The sequence below is a fragment of the Equus przewalskii genome, chromosome 2, assembly GCF_037783145.1.
Source record: "Equus przewalskii isolate Varuska chromosome 2, EquPr2, whole genome shotgun sequence".
NCBI classification, from domain to species: Eukaryota; Metazoa; Chordata; class Mammalia; order Perissodactyla; family Equidae; genus Equus; species Equus przewalskii.
In genome coordinates this window covers 53,458,880-53,482,937 of record NC_091832.1, presented here as the reverse complement: position 1 = coordinate 53,482,937, position 24,058 = coordinate 53,458,880, and the positions used below count along the sequence as shown (strand labels likewise).

General features: G+C 36.2%; 1 protein-coding gene across 1 annotated transcript in view; it reads right to left on the bottom strand.

The window, feature by feature from the left end:
• The window catches only part of ADAM7 (ADAM metallopeptidase domain 7), a 65,505-nt gene extending 63,154 nt beyond the window's left edge, over positions 1-2,351 (bottom strand). Inside the window, exons 1-2 of the mRNA XM_070606977.1 lie at positions 2,064-2,351; positions 893-996 (exon numbers count right to left, since the gene is read on the bottom strand). Of these exons, the coding sequence (XP_070463078.1) occupies positions 893-996; positions 2,064-2,178 (219 nt within the window). The 5' untranslated portion in view covers positions 2,179-2,351. The remainder of the gene's footprint in view (positions 1-892; positions 997-2,063) is intronic.
• Positions 2,352-24,058: the final 21,707 nt, after the last annotated feature.

The window sequence follows — 24,058 nt, the reverse complement described above, 5'->3', positions numbered from 1 at the left end:
GACAGCGGATGGAGAGCTGCTTTTTCATCATCTCAAACCATGAGAAAGAGGCCTTGATGGGGCCATTTGGAAAGCTGAAATGTGTCTTATTTATGACTGAGAAACCTAGCAAGTGAGAACCTGGAAGGCTGGCTCTTCTATTGGTGGAGGGAAGAAAAGTCTTTGCATCGGGAAAGATTTGCCCTCTCAAGGAGTGTTGGGGCAAAGTGACAGTCAGTATTCTTCATGAGCCAAATTAAAAGCCTAAGGCTCAAAATGCAAGTGTGTGATAACAAATGTCTGACAGTCATTGAATGTGTTTTATAATAGCGGGAACTGAAAATAACCTAATTTTGAAGCTTACTCCCCATTATGTATATTATATATTTTCTACATAAATATTTATTACTTTTGAAAATAAAATTTTGAATGTTTCTAAATTTTAACATCTGAATCAAAATTCTTCTAAGAAATAGACCAAGTAAGCCTTTTTGTTCCTATGAATGTTATCCAACTTTACTACAAAATCTGTAAGACAAAGAAGCCTGTATATCAGATCACTGGGAAAGCAAAATGCTCAGAGATTACGTTCCACTGGCACCAGCTTAGAACAAATGAGATTGCTTTAAATGAGCCTGGAAAGCTGTTAGTGGAACTCTTCACATAAACTGAAAAATTTTACATGGCATCCTCTAAAACCTGAACTTTACTCCTTTTTGTTTCCTAATCTGTCAAGGGGTTGTTTTCCTCTGCAACTTCTACTCCTCATCCACCCAAGCACATGCTGTGAGTTGATTGGGAGGCCTCAGAAAAATTGAGACATCTCTCTTGTTTGCTTCTGATTGGAGCCAGAGGTTGCTTTCTACATGCTTGTGAAACCAATAAATCTTATTTATTAAATCAAAACCTGTACCTGTATGTCATAATCATGGCTGTGCCAAACATCTCGCTTCTGTATCACGGGAAGCCTTTTAGGATAAACCAGTTCTTGACCCTCTACTCCAAGGATTACCTTTTCTAAAAGGAAACAAAAGGGGGAAAATACATCTGGTATTAACCCTCACTCAAAGTGATTGGGTAACAGAATTATTTTCAGAGAGTTCACTCGCTCCAGATTAGCAGCCACGTACAACACCACTATGAAATAGCATCCCCACTTTACAGGCAAGGAATTGAGACCAAGATTTCCAAAGTAGAAAAATATGAGCAAAATTGGAAAATTGGCAAAGAAATCAGAGTCCTTCGGCTTCTTCCCTTTTTTCACCTTGTTCTGTAGTTGCTACCCTTGTAATCTTATTCTCCCCATAACTGTCTCTGGATTCTGCCACCTGTCAAAGCCTGCACTGGAATGGACTGTCCAATGTAAATTACCCATTTTATCTCCCAGGGGTATTTGCGCTTGAAGTCTTAATATATGGCTTTCAGTTGTTAAAGGGATTCTAGATACTCTTGGATCAGTGCTAAACATAATCTTCTACAAGTTTCCTATCAAAATTATTTCCAATATATAGAAATATTGAATCACTATGATGTACACCTGAAACTAATAAGATACTGTGTGTCAATTATACTTAAAAAAACCCCAACTGGTAGTCATCTGTGAGGTCAGCCCTGCACACCTCACTAAAGATTGATATAGAGGAAAGAGCATAGGATTTTGGAATCGGCTCTTACTTGAATCAGGCATTTACCAGTTTATTAGTAGTATAACCATGAGTAGCATATCTAATCTCTCTGATCTGTAGATATTAGTCTCAATTTCCTTATCTGTAAATGGAGAAAATAATATAGAATTTTAAACATGCTAATGGTTAGCACAGTGTCTGCTACATTGCAGGTATTCAGTAATGTCCACTCCTTCTTCCCTTTCACTGTAAATTAGAGTATTTACAAATGATATGACATTTCATAGAATCATAGAATCTCAAGATTAGCCATAATCTAGTCAAAGTCCTTTGCTATGTTCTCAGTAAAATCACCAATGGATATTAATGTTTTTATCATTTACGATTTAAACTTTGCGACTAAAGAGACATTACCTCATAGCATAATAAGAAAACCCTGATAAAAACATTAAGACATACCTTTAATCTGAGAAATGAGTAAAATCATGAAAAATAAATTCCCGGGAAACATTCTGCATGCTTCTGGCAGAAGAGGGACAGACATGCTTGAGAAAAGATGTGCACGGTTCTTCATCCTTGTTTCCTCAGCAAGGAGGAAAACAACACATGGACAAGCAGTTTTGATCCAGCACAAGGAAGTTTTCCTTGATCATGTTACACAATTTGTGAGGCGCTTGAGGCTAAAACCTGGAGAGTGGGCATCACGTACCAATTACAGGCACCCACTGAGGTGCTGGTCGTGGAGGTGGGCTGGGCAGAGATCCCTAGTTCAAGCTTAATATAAATAAGTTTCTAGATGTATTAAAAATTCAAAAGTGAAAAAAATCATGTATGTCTCAGAAAAAAATTATTGGATGATGTTTACATAAACTGTGTTTGAAGAAGTTCCTTCTATGCAGAATGTCACATGTAGAAACTGTAAGGAAAATTTGATAAAACAAACGAGATAGAAATATTGGAATTTTTGTTTTCTAGCTAAATAAAGGCCTAGGCCATGTGAGGCCCAGGGACAATGGCCTTTAGAGTGCTGTATGAAACATGAGATACTACTCCACTCCACCCCAATAGAAGGAGAGTCATTGGGACAAGAGGGGAAAATGAGGGAAAATAACCATCTTTTTGTTCTTCCCAGTTTTATTGAGATGTAATTGACATACAGCACTGTATAAGTTTAAGGTGTACAGCATTATGATTTGATTTACATTTATTGTGAAATAATTATCACAGTAAGTTTAGATAACATTTATCATCCCCTATACATACAAAAAATAGAAAAAGAAAAAGAATGCTTTTTTCCTTGCGATGAGAACACTTAGGATCCACTCTCTTAACGGCTTTCAAAAATACCATACAGCAGTGTTCACTATAGTCATCATGTTGTGCATTAAATCTCTATACTTATTTATCTTATAAATGGAAGTTTGCCCCTTTTGACCACTTTCCTGCAAACTTACTTATAAAAACTTATTTATGTCATAAATCACAAATTAATTTAAATTTAAAGACAAAGACTCCAGAAATGCATGCAACATATATAATAAAAGGTGAAGGTAAAAATTCTTATAATATGGAACTCTTTCAAATCAATACAAAAATAAGATATGTGAAAAGGACCTGTACGAACTTATTTGTATGTTTGTGTTCCCTTGTTAGATTAGAAGGCATATCCTTTTGCCAGTACAATCTCTTTTCTGGATTTGGGATTCTATCCCCTCCCCTATCTCACATTATCGATTATCTCTCTAATATTCCCATAAACGGAACCAATCTGTGATACTGGGAAGGTTTCTTTTGACATTTAAATAAGCTCAAGTCTCTCTTGCAAAAAGTCCTAGCCTCAATCCTATATTCCACAGGCCTCCACGATTACCTTCTTTGTCATTCTTTTTTCAGCTAAACTTCTCACCAAGTTTATCTATATTTCTTGTGGCAATTTTCTCATTCCCAGCTCATCCTCACACATTCTACTCTGACATCTAGCTCTATTATTTTACAGATATAGCTGTGCAGTATCTCCAGTGGTTTCACAATTTCTATATCCAAGGGTATTTTGGCTCTTCGTCTTGCCCTCTCAATAATATTTGGCACTTTTGACCGTATCTTCCTCCTTGAAATATCCTATTTAGCTCCCTTGGCACTCAGTCTTCTTAACTTCTTTCCAGCTCTCTGGCAACTTGTGGGTGTGTTTATTTTTACTTGACCTTTAAATTTTGGAGCTCCTCAAGATATTACCTTACCCTCCCTTTTCCTCTAACTGTATACTTATTCCAAAGCCATCTCATCTTCAATTATGGTTTAATTATCATCTCTATGATATACCTCACATTTTGCTTATTTATTTTTATTGAGGTGATGTTGGTTTATAACACCATATAAATTTCAGGTGTACATCATAATATTTTGATTTTGGTGTAGACTATATCATGTTCCCCACTCAAAGTCTACTGCCAGCCACCGCTGTACACATGCGCCCTTTTACTCCTTTCGTCCTCCTTCCTCTCCCTTTCCCCTCTGGTGACCACCAGTCTATCCTCTACAGCTATGTATTTGTTTGCTGTTGTTTTTATCCTCCACACATGAGTGAAATCATATGGTACTTGGCTTTCTCCTTCAGACTTATTTTGCTTAGAATAATGCCTTCAAGCTCTATCCATGTTGTTGCAAATGGTAAGATTTTACCTTTATTTTATGGCTGAGTGGTATTCCATTATATATATATATATATATATATATATATATATATATATATATATATATACCACATCTTCTTTATCCATTCATCTATTGATGGACACTTAGGTTGTTTCCAAGTCTTGGCTATTGTGAATAATGCTGCAATGAACATAGGGATGCATAAATCCTTTTGAATTAGTGTTTTTGATAAATACCCAGAAGTGAAGTAGCTGGATCATATAGTAGCTCTATTCTTAATTTTTTGAAGGATCTCCATACTGTTTTCCATAGTAGCTGCACAAGTTTATGTTCCCACCAGTAGTGTATGAGTGTTCCCTTTTCTTTATATCCTCTCCAACACTTGTTATTTCTTCTCTTTTTTGTGTGTGTGTATGTGAGGAAGATTGGCCCTGAGCTAACATCTGTTGGCAATCTTCCTCTTTTTACTTGAGGAAAATTGTTGCTGAGCTAACATCTGTGCCAATCCTCTCCTATTTTGTATGTGGGACACCACCACAGCTTGGCTTGATGAGCGTGTATAGGTCCATGCCTGGGATTTGAACCTGTGAACCCCAAGCTGCCGAAGCCAAGCATGTGGACTTAACCACTAAGCAACTGGGCCCGCCCTCTTGTATTTTTAATAATAGCTATTCTGATGGGTGTGAAGTGATATCTCATTGTGGTTTTGATTTGCATTTCCCTAATAATTAGTCATGTTGGGCATCTTTTCATGTGCCTGTTGGCCATTCATATATCTTCTTTGGAAAATGTCTGTTCAGATCCTCTGCCCATTTTTGAATTGGATATTTCTTTTTTTGTTGTTGAGTTGTACAAGTTCTTTATATATTTTGGATAGTAACCTCTTATCAGAGATATGATTTGCAAATATCCTCTCCAAATTGTTAGGTTGTCACTTCATTTTGTTCATGGTTTCCTTTGCTAGGCAGAAGCTTTTCAGTTTGATGTACTCCCATTTATTTATTTTTCTTTTGTTTCCCTTGCCCGAGGAGATATGATATTCAAGGATAAATTTTAGGACTCTTTGTTCTATTTCTGTGAAAAACGTCATTGGTATTTTGATAGGGACTGCACTGAATCTGGAGATTGCTTTATGAAGTATAGGCATTTTAACTGAATTTTTTACTTTTAATTGAGGAAGCAGGAAACGTTTCTGTACTTCTGTTTTCTCATCTATAAAATGGGTATAATAATAACAAAAACCTCATAGGGATGGTGTAATATTAAATGAATCTGTGCTGACAAGCAGTCTTACATTTCCTGGTTAATTCACTCCCCAATTCTCTTTGTTGACTATTTTAGTCTCTCTTCTCTCCTCAAATCTCTAAATCTCTCCTTCTTACTCTCAGCTGATCACCATGCTTTCTATTTCCCTGAGAAAAAAGAAGTCATCAGAAGAAAAACAATCTCACCTTCTCCCACTAACACATCTACCTTACTATCAAGATGTGTACCAATACAGACTAGTTCTCTCCTGTTTCTATGGATGTGCTGCCCACGCCTCTAAGGTCTACCCACCGTTAATGTATTGAATTCCATTCCTTCTTGACCCCCAATGTCATCACTCTGACAATAGTTCTCTTTCTCTACTGTATTAACTCTATTACTGTATATACAAATATGCTGCCATTTTTTCTATCTTTTAAAAAAGTATTTCTCCTTTTACACCACTTTCACCTCCACCCATTCTTGACTTCTTTCAGTAGCACAAGTTCTTGAAAAATGAGTTGTATAGTTTGTCTCCACTTCCTCTCTCCCCATTTTCTCTTGAATTACTCCACTCAGACTTTTTATCCTTCACTCAACAAAACACTTCTTGTCAATGTTACCAATGACCTGTACCTTGCTAAATCCAGAGGTTGATTCCCAATCCTCACTAACTTGACCTTTTAGCAGCATTTGATGCAGTTGATCACTTCCACCTTTTGAAGAGTTTAGCTTATATTATACCATGCCTCTCCTCCATGCTTATTCCTTTTAAATTGGATGATAAGAGCTACACTGAGCTTGCCTCTGTTACATTCAAAATTGTGGAAAATAGAATAGACAATTTTGAAAATATCAATGGTGTAATCTCAATTATTTATAGTGTCATGTTAAATGATAAGGCTCTAAGACATTTGTCTGCTGTCTTTGGGTAAGTTATGGCTAGGCTAACTTTCTAGCATAGCTAAAATATTAGAGATAGAGCACTATCTCTGGTTGATCCAGGTGAAACAACCAAGAACTTTCAAAGAAGAAAACTTTTTATAACTTTCTCAAACTACATAATCAATAAGTGGAGAGCAGAGATTAAAGGAAAATTTCTGCCTGGCTCTGTGTTATTTTTATTATATACTGGTACCTCTTTTTTTGAAGGGGAAACAAACTTTATGTTTTCTCATCATTGCTCTATAATCAATCTTTCAGACTTGGAGAATATTATACCTCAATTCCAAACTTTACCAAGTGACTAGTATGGGATAGTGCAATATTATAATATAACTAGTCTACAACTTATTCTCACTCTCGGTAGAGGCTCTCTGTGTTTAAATTAACACGATCACTAACGTATATAAAGCTTTGTAGAAAAACAATGAACCCTAAAACAGATTACGATGTCAAAGTGGCTCTGTGGAATCCAAATGTCAGACAAAAGCAGAATTTAAAGAAGATTAGACAAGTACAAGAATGTTCTGTTCCCTTCTTATTTCTCTGTCGCAAATTAGTGAAGCAAACTTTCATAGGAAGTTCTCTAGTCTAATCCCATCTTGGTTTCCATGATGAGTTTTGAGGTTGTAGATTCTTGTGTTCGTTCTTTACCAACACTAGAATCACTTCTTTACAAAACAGTCAACCTTGAGTATTTGTCTTGGAGGCCTCCAGCTTTGCACAGAACTTGCTTTCTCCTCTTGACCTCCCTCACAATCCAGATACCCCTGCCAGCTTGCCCTCCTGAGCTTTCTTCTCTCCCTCTTTTCCTCAGTCCTGCTCCCTCTCTCCTGCTAGTTAGCAACTTGGAGAGCAATCCTTCAGGCCTTAAGGACTTAAAGGCGAGAATCCATATTAATGGAGGCCCAGGAAGGATGACAGATGATAAAGAATATATTCTAAGTCAGAAACAAGGAGCAGCCTGAACTGCAGACCCCACTGCTTATTCTGGTACCACCTTTGTAAAGAGGAGCGTGAAGAAAAAAGGCAGTTAATTCAAGTGAATGAAGAGAATGAAGTGAATAAAGAAAAATATCTTATTCAAATTATAATATTAATGACAAAAGCTTCGCATAGAAATACTGGAATTAAAGTAGCATTTTCTGTCTGACTTTAAAAGAAATATCATTATAAAGTAGTATTCTGAAACCATACTAATCAAGGGGAATTTGTAGTTCTTTTTGTAGAAGCTAATTTCAGCCCATTAACTGTGTTTTAAGTGCATTGAAAAGAACACTACATTCTAAATCAGGAACTCCATGTTCTCGTGTTACTAAATCCACTATCTTTGGCAAATCACTTATTTTCTGGGTCCCAGTGCCTTTTTTATAAATTGGGAATGTTAAACTGTTTCATCTCTAAGATCTTTTTTTTAAATGTAGAGATGCCATGTTGCCATGTTTTCATTGATTTTTTCCCCTTTTCTAAAGCTTTTATTGTAAGCAGAAATTTCGACTTGCTAGAGTAATGACAAATTTGGAACTTTTAATCACTATCATATTTTCCATTTCTAAGCACAGATTTATAATAATATGCATAGCAAATGTCATGTAATAAATGTAACAAGAGCCATAAAAAACTGACTCTCTCTGCCGCCCAACAGGACAAAGTTATTCCTGGGGAAACAGCAGAGGTAGAGTAAATAAAGTGAGTAGTAATTTCTCCTCTTAATTCTGATAACCACGTTACTTAGCTAGTAACCTTTGAGCAAATTATTTAATATTCCTAGAGTTTGGGTTTCCTAATGGTAAACCAGGAATAACAGTATTCTACACAGGATCACTGTGTAGATTAAGTACGATAATTAATGTATAGTGCATAATACATATGTAACTCTCAATTACATTGAAGGGTTGACATTATTTCTCACCTTCAATTTAACTCTATTTCACAAGAGCTTTAAGAAATACACTAGATTCGGTAAGGTCAAAAGGTTTAAACAACATAGACGTAAAGCCAAATGATGACAAGGTATGAAATGCAATGCAACACCATCAACTTTCTCCTGTTGGATAAGTAGGCCCAAGGTGATAGCATTCATGATTCTATTCAGAAGTCCTGTGTTCCTACAGAACTACAGCACACCTTCTCACTCTTCAACAAGCTGTCATTTTCCTCATCTTTACACAAAGTATAGTAACTGTCTTGATCTCACATGCTTTTCCAGAAGCACTAATATTTTTCTGATCCCTTGTAACAAAATCCTCTCAAAGAGTTATCTATAATCACTGTCCCTGGTTCTTCATCCTCTCTTTAATCCACTCCAATCGGGGACAAGAGACAATCTCTTTTGTCCCCACTAATCCACTAAAATGACTTATCAAGGTCACCAAGCATCTCCAGATTTTAAATTCAGTGGTCAATTCTGAGTTCTGATTCCACTTCTCAGTCACATTTGGTTTGTTACTGGACACTTCCTTTTTTGTGCTACACTTTCCTTACTTTACTTCCAGTTCTGTTTCTTCTTCCTCATTAGTGACTCCTTCTTACTTTTCTTCACTCATTTCTCCTCAGAGCCCAGGCCTTTAAATATTAGAGCATCTCAGATCTCACTCTTTGAACTTGTCCTCTTTTTTGTCTATGCTTGTTCCCTTGCAGATCTCAACAAACCACATCTTATAAACAATTGCTATACTGTTTGATTGCCAAATTCATATGTCCAAGAAATATTTCCTCGACTTCAGTTGTCTTGGCATCTCTCCATTTTGGAATCTCCATTTTCATGTGTAGTGGGCATTGCAAATTTAATATAAACAAAAACAGAACTCCTGATACTCATCCCCAAAACTGTTCCTCCAAATGCCTTGTTCATCTCAGGAAATGGCAATGCTGTCAATCAATATAGCTACTCAAGTCAAAGACCTTGGTGTTGTCCTGGGTGCTTCTCTCTCTCTCACACTCCATACACAATCTGTGAGGAAATCCTATTGACTCTTTCTTCAGAATGTACTGAGAATCTAACCTCTTCTCATCTCCTCCACTGCTACCCCTCTGAGAAATCCGCAATCATCTCTCACCTGGATTACCACAATAACCTCCTGGTCGGTGGTTTCACTGTTCCTATCCTTGACTCTCCTTCACAGTCTGTTTTTCAAAAGTATTCAGTTATCCTTTTAAAGTGAAAGCAATGCCATGTCATTCCTCTGTTTAAAATCCTCCAATGACTTGCCATTTAACTGAATAGAAGCTAAATTCCTTGTAATGATCTACAGGTCCCTACATAATCTGGTGCCTGTTACTCCTGGACCTCATCACTTACTCTTCTTCTCAGCTCTCTTCAGCTACTCTGTCCTTTTTGTTGTATCCAGAACAAACATGTCAGCATGTTATCACTTCAGGGCTCCATCCCTCATCTCTTTTAGTTCTTTCCTCAAATATTACTTTTTCAGCAAGACCTTCTCTGCTCCCTCTATTTTAGATTTCACATCCCTTCATACCATACATCTAAGCTCTCCTTATCCTCCTTCCCACTTGGTCAATGAAGACTAAGCAGCTGGTCAGTGAAGACTTTCACTTAGGTATTTTTTTTCATCTGTTTGTACTAGAATTTAATGTGGAAAATTTTCTGTTTTTCAGTACTATATCCTCAGTGTCCAGAATAGTACTTCACACATAGTAGACTCACAATAAATATTTTTGGTATAAATTAACCATTTATTTAAGGATATTGCCCTTAAAATTTATATTTCCTTTGAAACGGAATATTAGTAATGAATGACTGAACCTCCACCCTCATCTGTCTTTGTAAAGAATATTCCTAGCAGTATGGATGGCCAAATGACAGGAGACAGAAGTTATCATGTCCAAACACTTTTTGCAAAATATTTTAAGATCATCAACTAAAAAAGAGTAGGGACTTCACTTTTAGCCAACTGATCATCTGGTTGGTTGGCGTGCTCAGCTCTTGGTGCCCCTGCTCCTTTTATCAGCACGCCTATATGAGTTCTCCTACGTAGTCGGCTCTCTTTTCATCTTCCTACAGTTTCAGCTGAAATATCTTTTTCAGGGTTGATTGAACGGAACTCAGAGTATACTTGTCAGTCTTTTGTGGCTTAATCACATTCTTCATTCCATGCCACCCTTCTCCTCCAATTCAACAAATATTATAAAACACTCTCTAAGGGGAGGGGCCACCCCCTGTCCACCTTTCCTGAACCCACACATCTAGTATCACATTCTTTGTGATTCTTCCATTACCCGCTGTAGCACACGCTTCTCCTTTCTTTCTCTGACTTCTAAAACTCTGCTAACTTCTTCTCCACTAGTCTGTATGTTGATGTATCAGTACCTTTAAGTGAGTGTTGTCTTTTTTTCTCTGCTTGTTTTTTTGTAGACTTGGTGTAGCAAAGTCTGAGATATTTAGTAAATTTGTTTAGATCTTAATAAAGTGATATATCCCAAGTGCCGTATCTTCTGTCTATTACTGCTCTCAAACATTTGCAATGCTAGAAATCATTAGCGAAATTTTCACTTTATCTTCCGAAGTATGTCTAAGCCCTTTGAAGACAGAGACAATGATTAGCAGTCACACGTCCCCTGCAGGGTCTAACAACCCCAGACCTTGCATGTTATTGGGACTCAATAAATAGTAGTTTTAAGAAGTTGATTAATTTACCACAATTATTGCTGCACTCAGTTTACAGAATAGATGGTAAACATAGATTTACTGTGACTGAAAAAAATTTACTATAACTCTCATTTTCCAGAAAATTTGAGCTTCTCTAGGTCTCTGTAGAGCTGATGCAAGGCTGCTTAAAAGACCCAGAGTCACCTGTGACCAAGAGCTATTCATGGACCATGAGGTCATATCAATATTTCTAATGGCTTCGAAGTCCATCAAGCCTTTCTTCTGAAAAGAGAAATAAATGTGATAGCATCTCTACAGTCTGCCCATTCAAACGCTAAAGATTGCTTTCACCCACAATTGTACCTTCAGGCACAGTTTGATCTCTGTGTGCCTGTACCAGCAGCACTCCATTAATTAGGAGGAAGAGGCTGGATATGGCTCTCAAACATATGCCAAAAACTCCCCACAGCCAAAGTTGTCTCTTCACAAAGGAGGGATATTAGCATTGAGCTATTCCTTAACTCAGAACGTACAGTCAAGCCTGAGTCAAGCTTGACATTAACCCTACTACCTCCTGATGAAATAAAACATACCCTGCTCATTCAGTTTTAACAATATGCAGTAGTTATTCTTTAGCCATTGTACAAATGAAAAAACTGAGTCGCAAAGGAAAAATTCACCTGCTCAAGGCTGACCAGCAAACGGTGGAGCTTCGCACAAGTCCAATGCTCTTAGACACTGAATTTGTGAAGTTCCCACTATCGTATTCTACCTCTCGTTTCTGAGATTCCAGAGAAATCCTATAATAGTAATAGTCTCAAAAAATTGTTTTAATCTGTCAAAGAAACCAGCACCTGCACAAGATTTGAAAACAAGGAATGTATTCCCTTCCCATTTCAAATTCCAGCCACAAGTCATACAGAGGTGAAGCGAGCATTTGGAGCCTTTGACTTCCACTGTGCTTTGTGGGTGGTGGTCCTGCTTCCTGCTTGTGCCCATGGTTAGCAACAGACATAAAAATTCAAGAGTTTTAAATTTTGCTTTCATCAAAGTTTCTTCTTTTAAGACTCATACTCGTTTATCCCTAATTATTAAGGAGAATCCACAAGAAAACTATTCTCACTCTCTCCCTATGAAGTCGGACAGCATGCTTTTGTGCTGTGTTGTGTTGTTCTCTTTTGTTTGTTGTTGTGGTTTGAGCTCCTCCAGTCTTTGCTTCTACCATTTCCTTTGCTGAACTTCCTCAGTTGCTTCAACTTACTAACACATACTTGTAGCAAATGTAAGACTCATTTAAGCAGGACAAAAATATATATATTAGTTACGTATTCATGGAATGATGAGATTTGCCCCACAGGTATGAACTCCCTGGGAGAGTATTGCTATGAATTGAAATGAAATTGTTTAAAAAGAATTTAGATGAAGTCAACTCACATCTAAAACTCTGACAGATTCCTGGAACTAGGTGCCCAATGAAGATGTGTCTAACAGTGGAACAGGTTAAATGGGATTGGGGAGATGGGGTCATGCCATGAGATGAGGCTACCCAGATAGGTTGGAGATGGGTAGTAAAGAGGTCTGTTTGCCAGAGTTAGAGGATAATTTATCCTGGAGGCAAGACTGAGAAAATTTTAAACACACAAATAATTTTGTTAGACCTATTTTTTAAATAATAAGGACGCATAGGATGATGAATTCAAGCGGAGAAAGGAGAAGATGGTTTTGAGTGCCAGATCTTCTGACAAGAAAGAATGATTTTATTTTAACTTAGTTTTTATTCAATTGATAAGTTTTATTCTTATTCCTCAGATTGAGGGATTTCATTCCTGAGATTTTTTCTTGCTACAAAAAGGATATGCCAGCTGCACGTAGTATGAGATGTTAAATGCAATGACTTCTAACTCACTATTTGGAAGATTGCTCTTCAATTTTCTACAAAATTAAGAAATAAAATTATATCCATCACATTTTTTAAGCCAGGGGTTGGGACATTCTGGTCTATGGGCTACAGTCAGTTTTATAAATAAAGTTTTATTGGAACATAGCCACGGCCATTTGTTTATGCGTTGTCTATGGTTGCTTTCATGTTTCAGTGGCAGAGAGGTAGTTGTTAGATCAGGGACAGTATAACCCATAAAGCCTACACTTACATACTATCAAGCCCTTTGCAGAAAACATACACTGTACCAACACCTGTCTTAAGCAATATTATCTTTATGGGTTAGTGTTATTTTCTTTCTGTATTTCTTTTAAAGTTTGAACAGTTTTGAACCACTGAAGAGATAAACATTCGATAATATTTATGTTACTGAGATCCTGGGCCAGCTTTTGCAAATGCATTTTAAGCCAGGGAAATATAGACATAATGCAAGTATGTCATCTGACACTGGATCCTCAATGGAAATAATTCAATTTGCTTCTCAATTTTTACCAACTTTATATATGAAATTGAAACAATAGTAGTACACAAAATCATAGGATTTTGTGAGAATTGAATGGCACTATGCATATAAAATGCATAGTAGAGTGCTTGGGATGTAAGAAGAAGAGGTTAATAACTGTTCTTTTTTTTGAGGAAGATTAGCTCTGACCTAACATCTGCCTCCAATCCTCCTTTTTTTTGCTGAGGAAGACTGGCCCTGAGCTAACAACCGTGCCCATCTTCCTCTAGTTTCTGTGAGACACCTGCCACAGCATGGCTTGTCAAGCAGTGAGTAGGTCCGTACCCAGGATCTGAACCGGCAAACCCCAGGCCGCCAAAGCAGAACGTGCAAACTTAACTGCTGCACCACCAGGCCAGCCCCAATAATTGTTCTTTTCATAACATCTATTGCATTTTAAATCATAACCAATTACTTGGTTTTGAAAAAATGTGAATTTCCTTATTTAATCAGAAAATCTCTAGCTAACCTCTTACAAATTAAAATATACATGACAACCATCATCACAAAAGGCATTCTTTTCTCCAAACTCTCAGGATGTGAGGAAAGAACAAAGTATAATAATTTTTGAATAGGTATAAACTATATTCAGCAGAGAGACAGGCTATACTGGAGGGTCACAAAATGTGAAATTAGGAGACCAGGGGAACTTATGGTTAATTCATCCAGGAGGCCCATTCTTAGATTCTGATGCAATTCAGGCCATTCCTTCAGAGCCCTCTGGGTTGGGTCACTTGTATATACAGCCCCCTCTAATGAAATCAAAGACTTATATAATTAACACATTTCCAGAAAAAGACTTTAAAACACCCCAAACACAAGGAGGTAGTTAGAATTTTTTTTTTTTTTTTTTTTGCGTTTAGAGGGGAAAGGCAATGTTACAAATGGTAAGATTCAGCAACTAAGCTGATGATAGAAACTATCCATCACCATAAAATGGACATGATAAAATACTGTGGTTAAAATGAAAACATGAACCTCAGATACTGAAGATACTAGATGAGCCAAAGTTGCAAGAGATGTCTCTGGTTTTACATTCTTGATGTTAAACACCACGCATATAGTATAAGTGTAGATTTCCTACTGGAGTTTGGGTAGTAAGGACCTAGTTGGATCAAGAAGTCTACAACTCTGACTTTGGTGAAGAATTGGTGTATACTAACGATATAGTCAGGTCATCTATCCAAGAGAGATCTCCCAAACTAGGCAAGAGCAAGTGAGGAGCTCACTATTTTAAGAGAATGATCAAGCTGGGAGGAATTAGAGTCTCAGTGGTAAGGTAGTCAAAAGTCTGCACAACAAAAACACACAGGAGTCAGTGGATTTTATGGATAAAGTTTTTTTTTTAAGGCTAATGTTTACTGAGGCTTTCTGTGTGCTAAGGGCTTCTCCAGGTGCTTTATATACTTCAGCACGTAATCCTCATATCAACACTTGGTGGAAGGTAAGATCGTTATCCTTATTTTTCAGATGAGATTGAGATGTTTATGTAACATAAGATATTTAAGGAACCCTGTCAAGTTCACATAGCTAGTGAGCAATGAGCCAGTGTTTGTACCTGTAACCAGTTTTGAGAACCCACGCTTGGAAACATGGCATGATCCTGGATCCTTGTCGGTTAGCAATGCTTGCATTAATGGGAGGCCTAGAAAGGCACTGGGTCTTCTTGCTTCTCCAAACCCTTCCCAAGATGTCATTTTGCATTCAGCAACCAAAGTGATCTTCTTAAAACATAAGCCACATCAATGTCTATGCTTGCATAAAACTTTCTAACGGTATTTTATCAAATTGAAAAGAAATTCCGATTGCCTTATCCTGATTCAAAGGGTCCTGCCTATCTGACCCCTGCTTACTTCCCTGACTTCAGCACCTACAAATAATGCTGTCTGCTCAATTACTGTTCTATTTCCTGTGCTTGGCAAGTTGTCTGACATACAGTAGTCACTGTATTTGTTGAAGAAATGAAAATCAGAGAAGACCAGATAGAGCAAAGCAATTGAAATTAGGGACTCTGGGCATGTATTCCAACCGTAGAGCAGATGCTGTATGCTGTCTGGACTTCGTCTAGAGGCAAGAGCAAGATGCATGTTTGACTGTCAGAGAAGAGTGTAACTTTTCAGTACTTACAGCTCCTAACTCCAGGAAGGGCAGACTTACAAAGGATTTTATCCTAAGTGTGTTTTTGAGAAGATTTATCAAGACTTCTGCTCTTAGTTATTTCTAAGAATGATAGTCCACCCACAGGAAAAAAGTAATGCCAAGAAGATTAAACTTCAAAGAAATAAATATCTAACATAAATATATAGCTATGAAATTCTTTACTTCAGGTTATTCCTTCTAAAATAGATTTTTGACTAATTATGCAGGTACAGCTATAACTCATTATTTTATTACATGGAAGGCAGAGTGGAGAGAAGAAGGAATCATTTTCCAAGGATATATTTTTGCCTCAAAGTATTTTTGTCTTTAGAAGTTCCCTGCATTACAGTTTACTGATCAGAACTCTTAAGAAGAGCTGAAATGGGAATCTGAAGAAAAAGCTGAATAGAAGGCCTCTCAAAGAGCCAAAGTTACAGAGTACTGTGCATATGCATACAGACATGCGCACACACACATAGAAAAATGTAGACAAGAAAAGAAAACAAAAGCAGCAGGCAACAAAGATCAAACAATTTATTTTGCCCACAGTGTTATGTATGCTATATCTTTTTGTTAGAAGAAAGTGCAGCTTATCTCTTAGAATATCTAACAAGTTCCTAGGCATTCTTTACCTGGACATGGGGGTGTCACTCTTTTTTGAAAGTGTATAAAGGATTGTTTCAGTATAAGTGACACGGAAGAATGTAGTCCTTAAAAGATGCCCTTAAAGAAACTTTCCGAGTGTGTCCTGAGTTACCTTCCCCTTAGTGAGGAAGATAGTGGTGTTATGGAAAATCAGCAATGGCTAGATAACCCATCTGAGACTGGACAAAGAGAAAAACAATTTCTACTATTCAAAAAACAATGTTATTTGCTAATATTATCTTTCCTTTGTTGAGTGCTTACTGTGTCTCACACACACTGCTAGGCAATTTGTATATCTCCATCAAACCAACAACCACACTTTCTCCAGTGCTTGTACATCCAGTGTCCTCATCCACAAAACGGGAGGTAATTTCATAGGTGACTACACCAGTTTCATACAGATAGTAAGTGGCAGAGAAAGAACTCCAACCCACGTCTGTCCTCTACAAAGCCAATGCTTTTCAGGACACCACACTGACTCTGATAAAGGTGGATAACCTTTTTTTAATCCTAAGCATTGATCTCCTATCAAGATTTGTGATTCAAGTCAGTTAGAAATCTAATTTGGATGACAGGAAAATGGAAAGGTAACTGGAAGTATATATTTCTGAAGAAACAGAAACTCTATCATATTACCAATCAAAATCTGTCCTAGATGTAACATTTTCTAAAATTAGCTCTGAATGCATTAGGGTTGTTAGATATTGAAGGTCTCCTCAAGCTCGAAAATACTCTTTTCCTAATGAGGAAATCTGACTTCAACCACACACCCTGGGCAAAAGCACTTTGTCTGACAGAGTGACATCACTAAAAGAACATTTAAGTCAACCTAATGAGTTTTCCCTCCTATTTTACAACAAAATATTTTGGTTTCCTAATTCTTTGAAGCTTATTTAAATTTCCCAAGAGGAAATAAAAAAACAAAATATTGTCACATTTTTTTGGAGTAAAAATAATGGATTTGTTCTGCTTATTCGTTTTCTGTATGTATATGCGTAGGACTGTGGTGTGTATACTTTACTCTAAAGAAAGAGTCAATTAACTAGAGAACTAGTTGATCTCTGGGATTTACTAAAAAGAGCAACTTCAAGGACTTTACCCAGAGCTTCTTTCTCTTACTTTTTCTGTTAATACAAATTTATGATCTTATTATATTTCTGAGGAATGTAGAAAAAATGCTTTTGTGTTTCTACACATCCAGGGTTTTCCGAATACATTTTGCAGCAATTTTATACCCTGGCTTAAGAGCAAGCTTTGAGAAGTCAATTAAAGCAGTATAGAGAGTGAGAGAACACCAGGGAAATTTACCTAACTCCATAGGTATGAGTTTACATTTCCAGAGAAAATGAGGTCTAGGACCTTGGAGATACTTCTATAGTCATCAAAGCCTGAAAGTCTTGGGCATAGCTGGCCTTTGGAGTGATGTATTTACATCCCAGAATCTTTGCCATCTTGGCTCCAAGAAGAGGGATTTTCTCCCTTCTTTTTAGAGTGAGGAGGAAGACAGCTGTATCTTTCTCTTATACATAAGCAGAAAAAAATCCATTTTTTTTCCATCCCTTGCTTAGGGAGTGTCTGGCCACTCAAAAAAGTTCTCCCATTTGACTCTCATTGTGTTGTCTCAGGGTAGGAGTGGGACAAATGAAACAACGTTATTGTTACGGAAATACTGATAACTATTCATCTCTGATCCAGAGCACCTCTTACAGAGGATAAAATCACATTGAGGATAAAATTAATAAGATGAATATTAAAAAACTCAAAGGTTTAATTTCTGTTCTTTATCTACTTCAAATTTATATTTTTGTCTTGTATATTATGTATCATTATGTGATACCTGAAAAAAATTTTAATTACACAGTGTAGGAATAAGTAAGTTGGCATAGAAAAGATAAATAGATTAAATAAGAGAGAAGCTAAGAAACAAGCTTTGGTATTCATATTTACTAGTTTTTTTTACTGAGGGTTATCATTTAAAAAAGCTATATGATAAATAAAGCTAATTTAAATCTGAGGGTAATAAATTAAATATTTGGATATACTAATTAGAGATCTCATTAATTTCCTTAATGACATGCATGCAAATGTTCCAATTCTCCATAGAGTTAAAATCAGATGCTTTTCAGGAGAAAGAACTCATGGCATATATTACCAAAGCAATTTCTTAGTAAAACAAAGTATTGTCACGTACATTGTAATGGCTTATGTCAAGGACACTGAAACTTCAAAAAAGTATGTATGACCTATGGACAGCTCTATACATCTATAAAATACATGCCTCATAGATTATCTCATGTGATCCTGGTGATACTCTGTGAATTAGCAAAATAGGTATTATCCTTATGTCATAAGCTATAAGTAATGAAGTTTAGAAAGAATAAGTGAACAGGCCAAGATGTATCTAAAATGTAGAATTCCCATAAAACAAACAAAAGATATCTATTGAATGGGAACACAATACGAATAAAGAGACATGTAGTTCCAGTTTGAATGAGATCTGCAAGGAGTTGGAAACAATTGCATATCAGTCATAAGGTTCACGCACAGCACTCTGGAGTAAGTCTCTTCCTGCTCTTTATCTAGTGATAAGGAATGGAGTGCATGGAATTGTTTCTGTGAGTGGAATAAACACTTATTTTTATAAGTTCATGGTAGGTTTTATCTTTGAATTTAGAGTTTGTTTAAAGAGATTAGGTCTTTCTGAGATTTTGCAATAAGAACAGAGGGTTTTGTAAAGATAATTGCATCTTAATACCATGTTATGGTTAAAATGACTTTCCTCACTGTTTTGAAACTGTAGGTGTCAATAGAGCATAAATTAAACTTAGGTGTTCCTTTTTCCAAAATTCACAGATAACTAATGAATGGAATAAAAAATTGGGCCAAACATTTCTAATTTCTGCATTAAGGGGTATCAGAATTTGGGCTTATACTGCAGACAACCAGGAACTGGGAAAATTATTTGTAAAATTTTTTTTTAGAAATTACACAACAGGCATCCCTGAAATAAGAAACGCAAACAAGATGAGCCCCATAGTAACTCTGATTTTAACCTGGAGGAAACTTCCAGAAAACAGCACAAGAAGAAGAAATACAAACATGGCCTGGTGATCCTGCTGAGTTGAGGAGAGAGATTAGACTTGGGTGGGTGGGGGGGGGGAATCTTTAGGAAGATAGGATTTGCAGGTCAGAATGGCAGAGCAAGTATTCCAGACATGAGCACATTGGGCCCAATGAGTATAGGAGTAAACAACAGTTTGTGTGTGCATAAGGTGAAGCTTCATGAATCAGGAAAATACCAATTTCTGCAGAAAGAATCTACTCAGAATCACTGAGGCGTATTAAATCAAAGAATTCCAAAAGCTCACTCAGAGACAGTAATTCCAAAGGCTCACTCAGAGCCAGAATGGAGAGACTTTGCCCATCACTCAGAGCATTCAGTAGAGACTCCAAGGATCACATCTTAGTAGTAAGGCTACACTAGTACTAGAATAAAGGCTTCTCGAGATTCAGGCTAAAAGACAGGTCAGCTTGATGTGCTAGCGACCTAACTGACTATCAAAGGGAAGTCTAACACAACAAAGCCCAATATTCAACAATATAAATCTACAATACCTGGAATCTAATAAAAATTACTAGACATGATAGAAGCATGAAAATATTATTCATGACCAGGAGAATATCAACCAATAAAAAGAGAACAATTAATCACAGAAATAATGGAATTAGCATACTAGAACAGTAAAATAGCTATTTGAAATATGTTCAAGAACTTAAAAGAAAATATGAAGTTAATGAAGAGATAAATGGATGACAAAAGAGTATAAAAAAGGAATTATTAGATAAAAAATAGAAGATCTCAACATTTAAAATCTCTGCCTGTGATTCACAGTAGATTAGACCTTACAAAAGGAAAGATCAGTGAACCTGAAGACATAACAATTGAAAATATCAATAATGGGGCACAGAGTATAAATATACTAAAAATTAGCAAATAAAACATAAGCAATGCTTCAATGTCTTATGGAAAAAGGTCAAGATTTCTAATATATATGTAATTTTTGTCCCATAACGAGAGGAAAAGTGAAAAAAAAGAAGCAATAATGGCAAATTTTTTTCCTAACTTGAAGAAAATTATAAGTGCACAGATCCAAGAATCTCAGTGAATCTCAAGCAGGATAAACACACACGAAGCACTACTCTAAGAATCATAATTAAATTGCTAAAATAAATGAATATTTTTTAAACAGCCAGAGAAAATTTATAGCATATACAGATTAATAAAAACAAGAATTATCAGAGACTTCTCTCTAGAAACTATGAAAGATAGAAGATAATGGATCAGTGTTTTAAAGTGAAGAAAGAGAAACAAAAGCTAATCTAGAATTCTTTACCTTCAAGGTCAAAAGTGAATTGTGACCTTTGTTGAAGTGGGTTTGTTGAATTTGGGCAAATAGAACATTGGGTATTATCAGACTGGTTTGTCTATGTTTGAAATTTTCCAGATCAAAGAGGTAAACAATGTGAATTCCTCAGAACAAACCTTAATACCTACCATCAAAAAATAAAGATAAAGCATAGATTTGTTCAGATGAACAAAAACTGAGAGCATTTATTAACAGTGACTTGCATGACAAGAAGTGTAAAAGAAATTTCTTCAGGAGGAAGAAAAGTGATACCAGATACAAACTGGGATTTCTCAAAGTAATTGAAAGTGCTCAAAATATTTAATATGTGAGTAAAAATAAATAGATTATTTTCTCGAGTCTCAATTTCTTCAAAAGACAATTGTCTGTTTACAGTAAAAACAATAGCAATGTGTTTTAGAGTATGTTAAATACATAGAATTTAACATGTGACAACAATAATACAATGATGAAAACAGTAAAACAGAAGTGTGCTGCTATAAGGTCCTTTCATTTTGCATTATTTAGTCAAATATTAGCCAGCACTGCCGGTCTTTTGGTTAAGATATGCTGCTCTCGCCATTGTGGCCTGGGTTTGTTTCCTGGTCAGAGAACCACACCACCCATCTGTTGGTCATCATAGCATGGTGTTTATATGTTGCTGTGATGCTGAAAGCTATGCCATCAGTATAGCAGGGTCACCCATGGTGGACAATCTTCAGTGGAGCTTCCAGACTAAGGCAAATTAGGAAGAGGCATGTGGCCACCCACTTCTGAAAAACCTAGCTGTGAAAACCCTGTGAATAGCAGACAGAGTGTTGTCTGACATAGCAACAGAAGATAAGAGGATGGTGCAAAAGGACCTGACAGTGTTCTGCTCTGCTGTACACAGAGTCGGTAGGAGTCAAAAGCAATTTGATGGCACTAATAACGCAGTCAAATATTATTTGAAGGTAGGCAGTGATAAATTAAAAACGTGCATTGTAAGTTATAAAGAGTAAAAAATAATAATAGAAGATATATAGGTAATAAGCCAATAGACAAATAAAATTGAATCCTAAAATTACTTATTCAATCCATTAGAAGTCAGGAAATAAGGAAAAGAAAAAGAAAGAATATGTTGGAAAAATAAAAAAGATAGCAAAATGTTAGCTTTAACATCTCAATAATGTCAATACCTATAAATGATGTAAGCATTCCACATAAAAGTCAGATATTGTCAGTCTAAATAAAAAAGAAAAATTCAACATACTACGTCAACCAGAAACTCACTTTGAAAATAAAGACACAAATAGGTTAAAAGTAAAAGGACAGAAAGTAACATATACAAAAAATTGATTAAAAGAATGTTGGAGTGTCTATATTAACAGCAGATAAAGTAAACTTCAAGACAAGAAATATCATAAGGGCTAAAGAAGGGTATTTCATAAAGATAATCAAGAAGACACAGTCCTATATTTGTAAGCAACCAACAATAGAGCTTCAAAATACAGTCAGTAACAATTCATAGAATTGGAAAGAAAAATAGAAAATTTCTCAATTAGAGTCAAAGATTTAAATACTGCTTTCTCAGTAACTATTAAACTAAGTCAATTGAACACCAGTAGATATATAGAAAACTTGAATAAAAATATGAACCAAATTGATTCAATTAATATTTACAGAGCACTGCACTCACAACTTCAGATACTCATTGTTTGCGTGTGCTCATAATATATTCACCAAGAAATAATATTATTATGAGTTGTAAAACAAATTCCAATAGTTTTAAAGAATCAAAATTATACAAAAGGTGCCATCAGCCGGAAGGCAGACTAGGAAGCTCCAGGCCCTCATCACCCCATGTAAACAACAGGTTGATTGAAACAGATTTGTGGATGCTCTATAAAACAGTCAAGAATGTGCAGGAATTAAGTGAATTCCAAATGAATAAAAAACCACATTCAAAACAGTAGGAAATTTTGCGGTGCTTTTGCTTTCCCTTGATCCACTCTCTCCTCAGTACAGGGCAGTGTTGGGGGTAGGAAGCCACTCAATCCCCAGTTCTTCATTTAGGACAAAAGCAAAAGAGCAGACTTTGTTTGCAGTGTTCTGACCTGTCTAGGCACTGCCCAAGGAACCGGTTTCTGCCTTCTTGACTTGGAGCTCAGATGAGAGTGGAGGCACCGTTTGGATATCAAGTGGTGGATGTCACGGCACCTGAGAGCTGCAGGGGGACTGTAGACCTGTAGGTGACCTGGAGGCAAGAGATTATGGGCAGAAGAATAAAACACAAGATCTAAGGCCCTAAGAAGAAGCAGAAGTAAGACAGTGATATTCTTAGGGAAATTAACACATTTGAAATAGCCACTATATATGGAGGGAAACTATGAAAAAAGTACACATGCAGGTACAGGGAAGACACAACCCCAGTAAAGACTTGAGAAGATCTGAAGTCTTCACACCAAGCTGATTAAGGAAGGTCTTCCCCTAGATGGAGCCAGTCTGCAAAGACTGGACAAGGTAGTTGTTTTGTCAAATGACCAATTTTCAACAAAAGATCATAAGATAATATTCTCAATATTAACCATTCATCAGATATATAATTTGCAAATATTTTTTTCCCTATTTCCTATGTTGATTTTTGTTTTGGTGATTGTTTGCTGTGCAAAAGTTTTTTGTTTTTTTGGGTTTTTTCATTAGAAGTAATCCCAGTGGTCTATTTTTGCTTTTGTTGCCTGTGCTTTTGGTTTCATAGCCAAGAAATCATTGCCAAGGCCAACGTCAATAAGGTTTTCTTACGTTTTCTTCTAGGGGTTTCTCAGTTTAAACTCTTACATGTAAGTCTTTAATCCATTTTGAGTTGATTTTTGTGTATAATGTAAGATAAGGGTTCTATTTCATTCTTTTGCATGCAAATATCCAGTTTTCCCAACACCATTTATTAAAGAAACTATCCTTTCCCCACTGTGTATTTTTGGCACCCTGTGGAAGGTCAGTTCACAATATATGCATGGGTTTATTTCTGGGCTCTCTATCCTGTTCCATTGATCTATATGGCTGTTTTTATGCCAGTGCCCTACTCTTTTGATTACTGTAGCTTTGTAATGTATGTTGAAATCAGGAAGTGTAATGCCTCTGGCTTTGTTCTTCTTACTCAAAATTTCTTTGGCTATTTGGGGTCTTTTGAAGTTTTATATGAATTTTAGGATTATTTTTTCTATTTCTATAAAAAATATCATTGGGATTTTGATAAGGATGGCACTGAATCTGTAGTCTGCTTTGGGTATTATGGACATTTTAACAATATTAATTCTCCCAATCCATGAATATAAGATGTCTTTCCATGTTTGTGTTTTTAAATATCTTTCATGAATGTTTTCTAGTATTCAATGT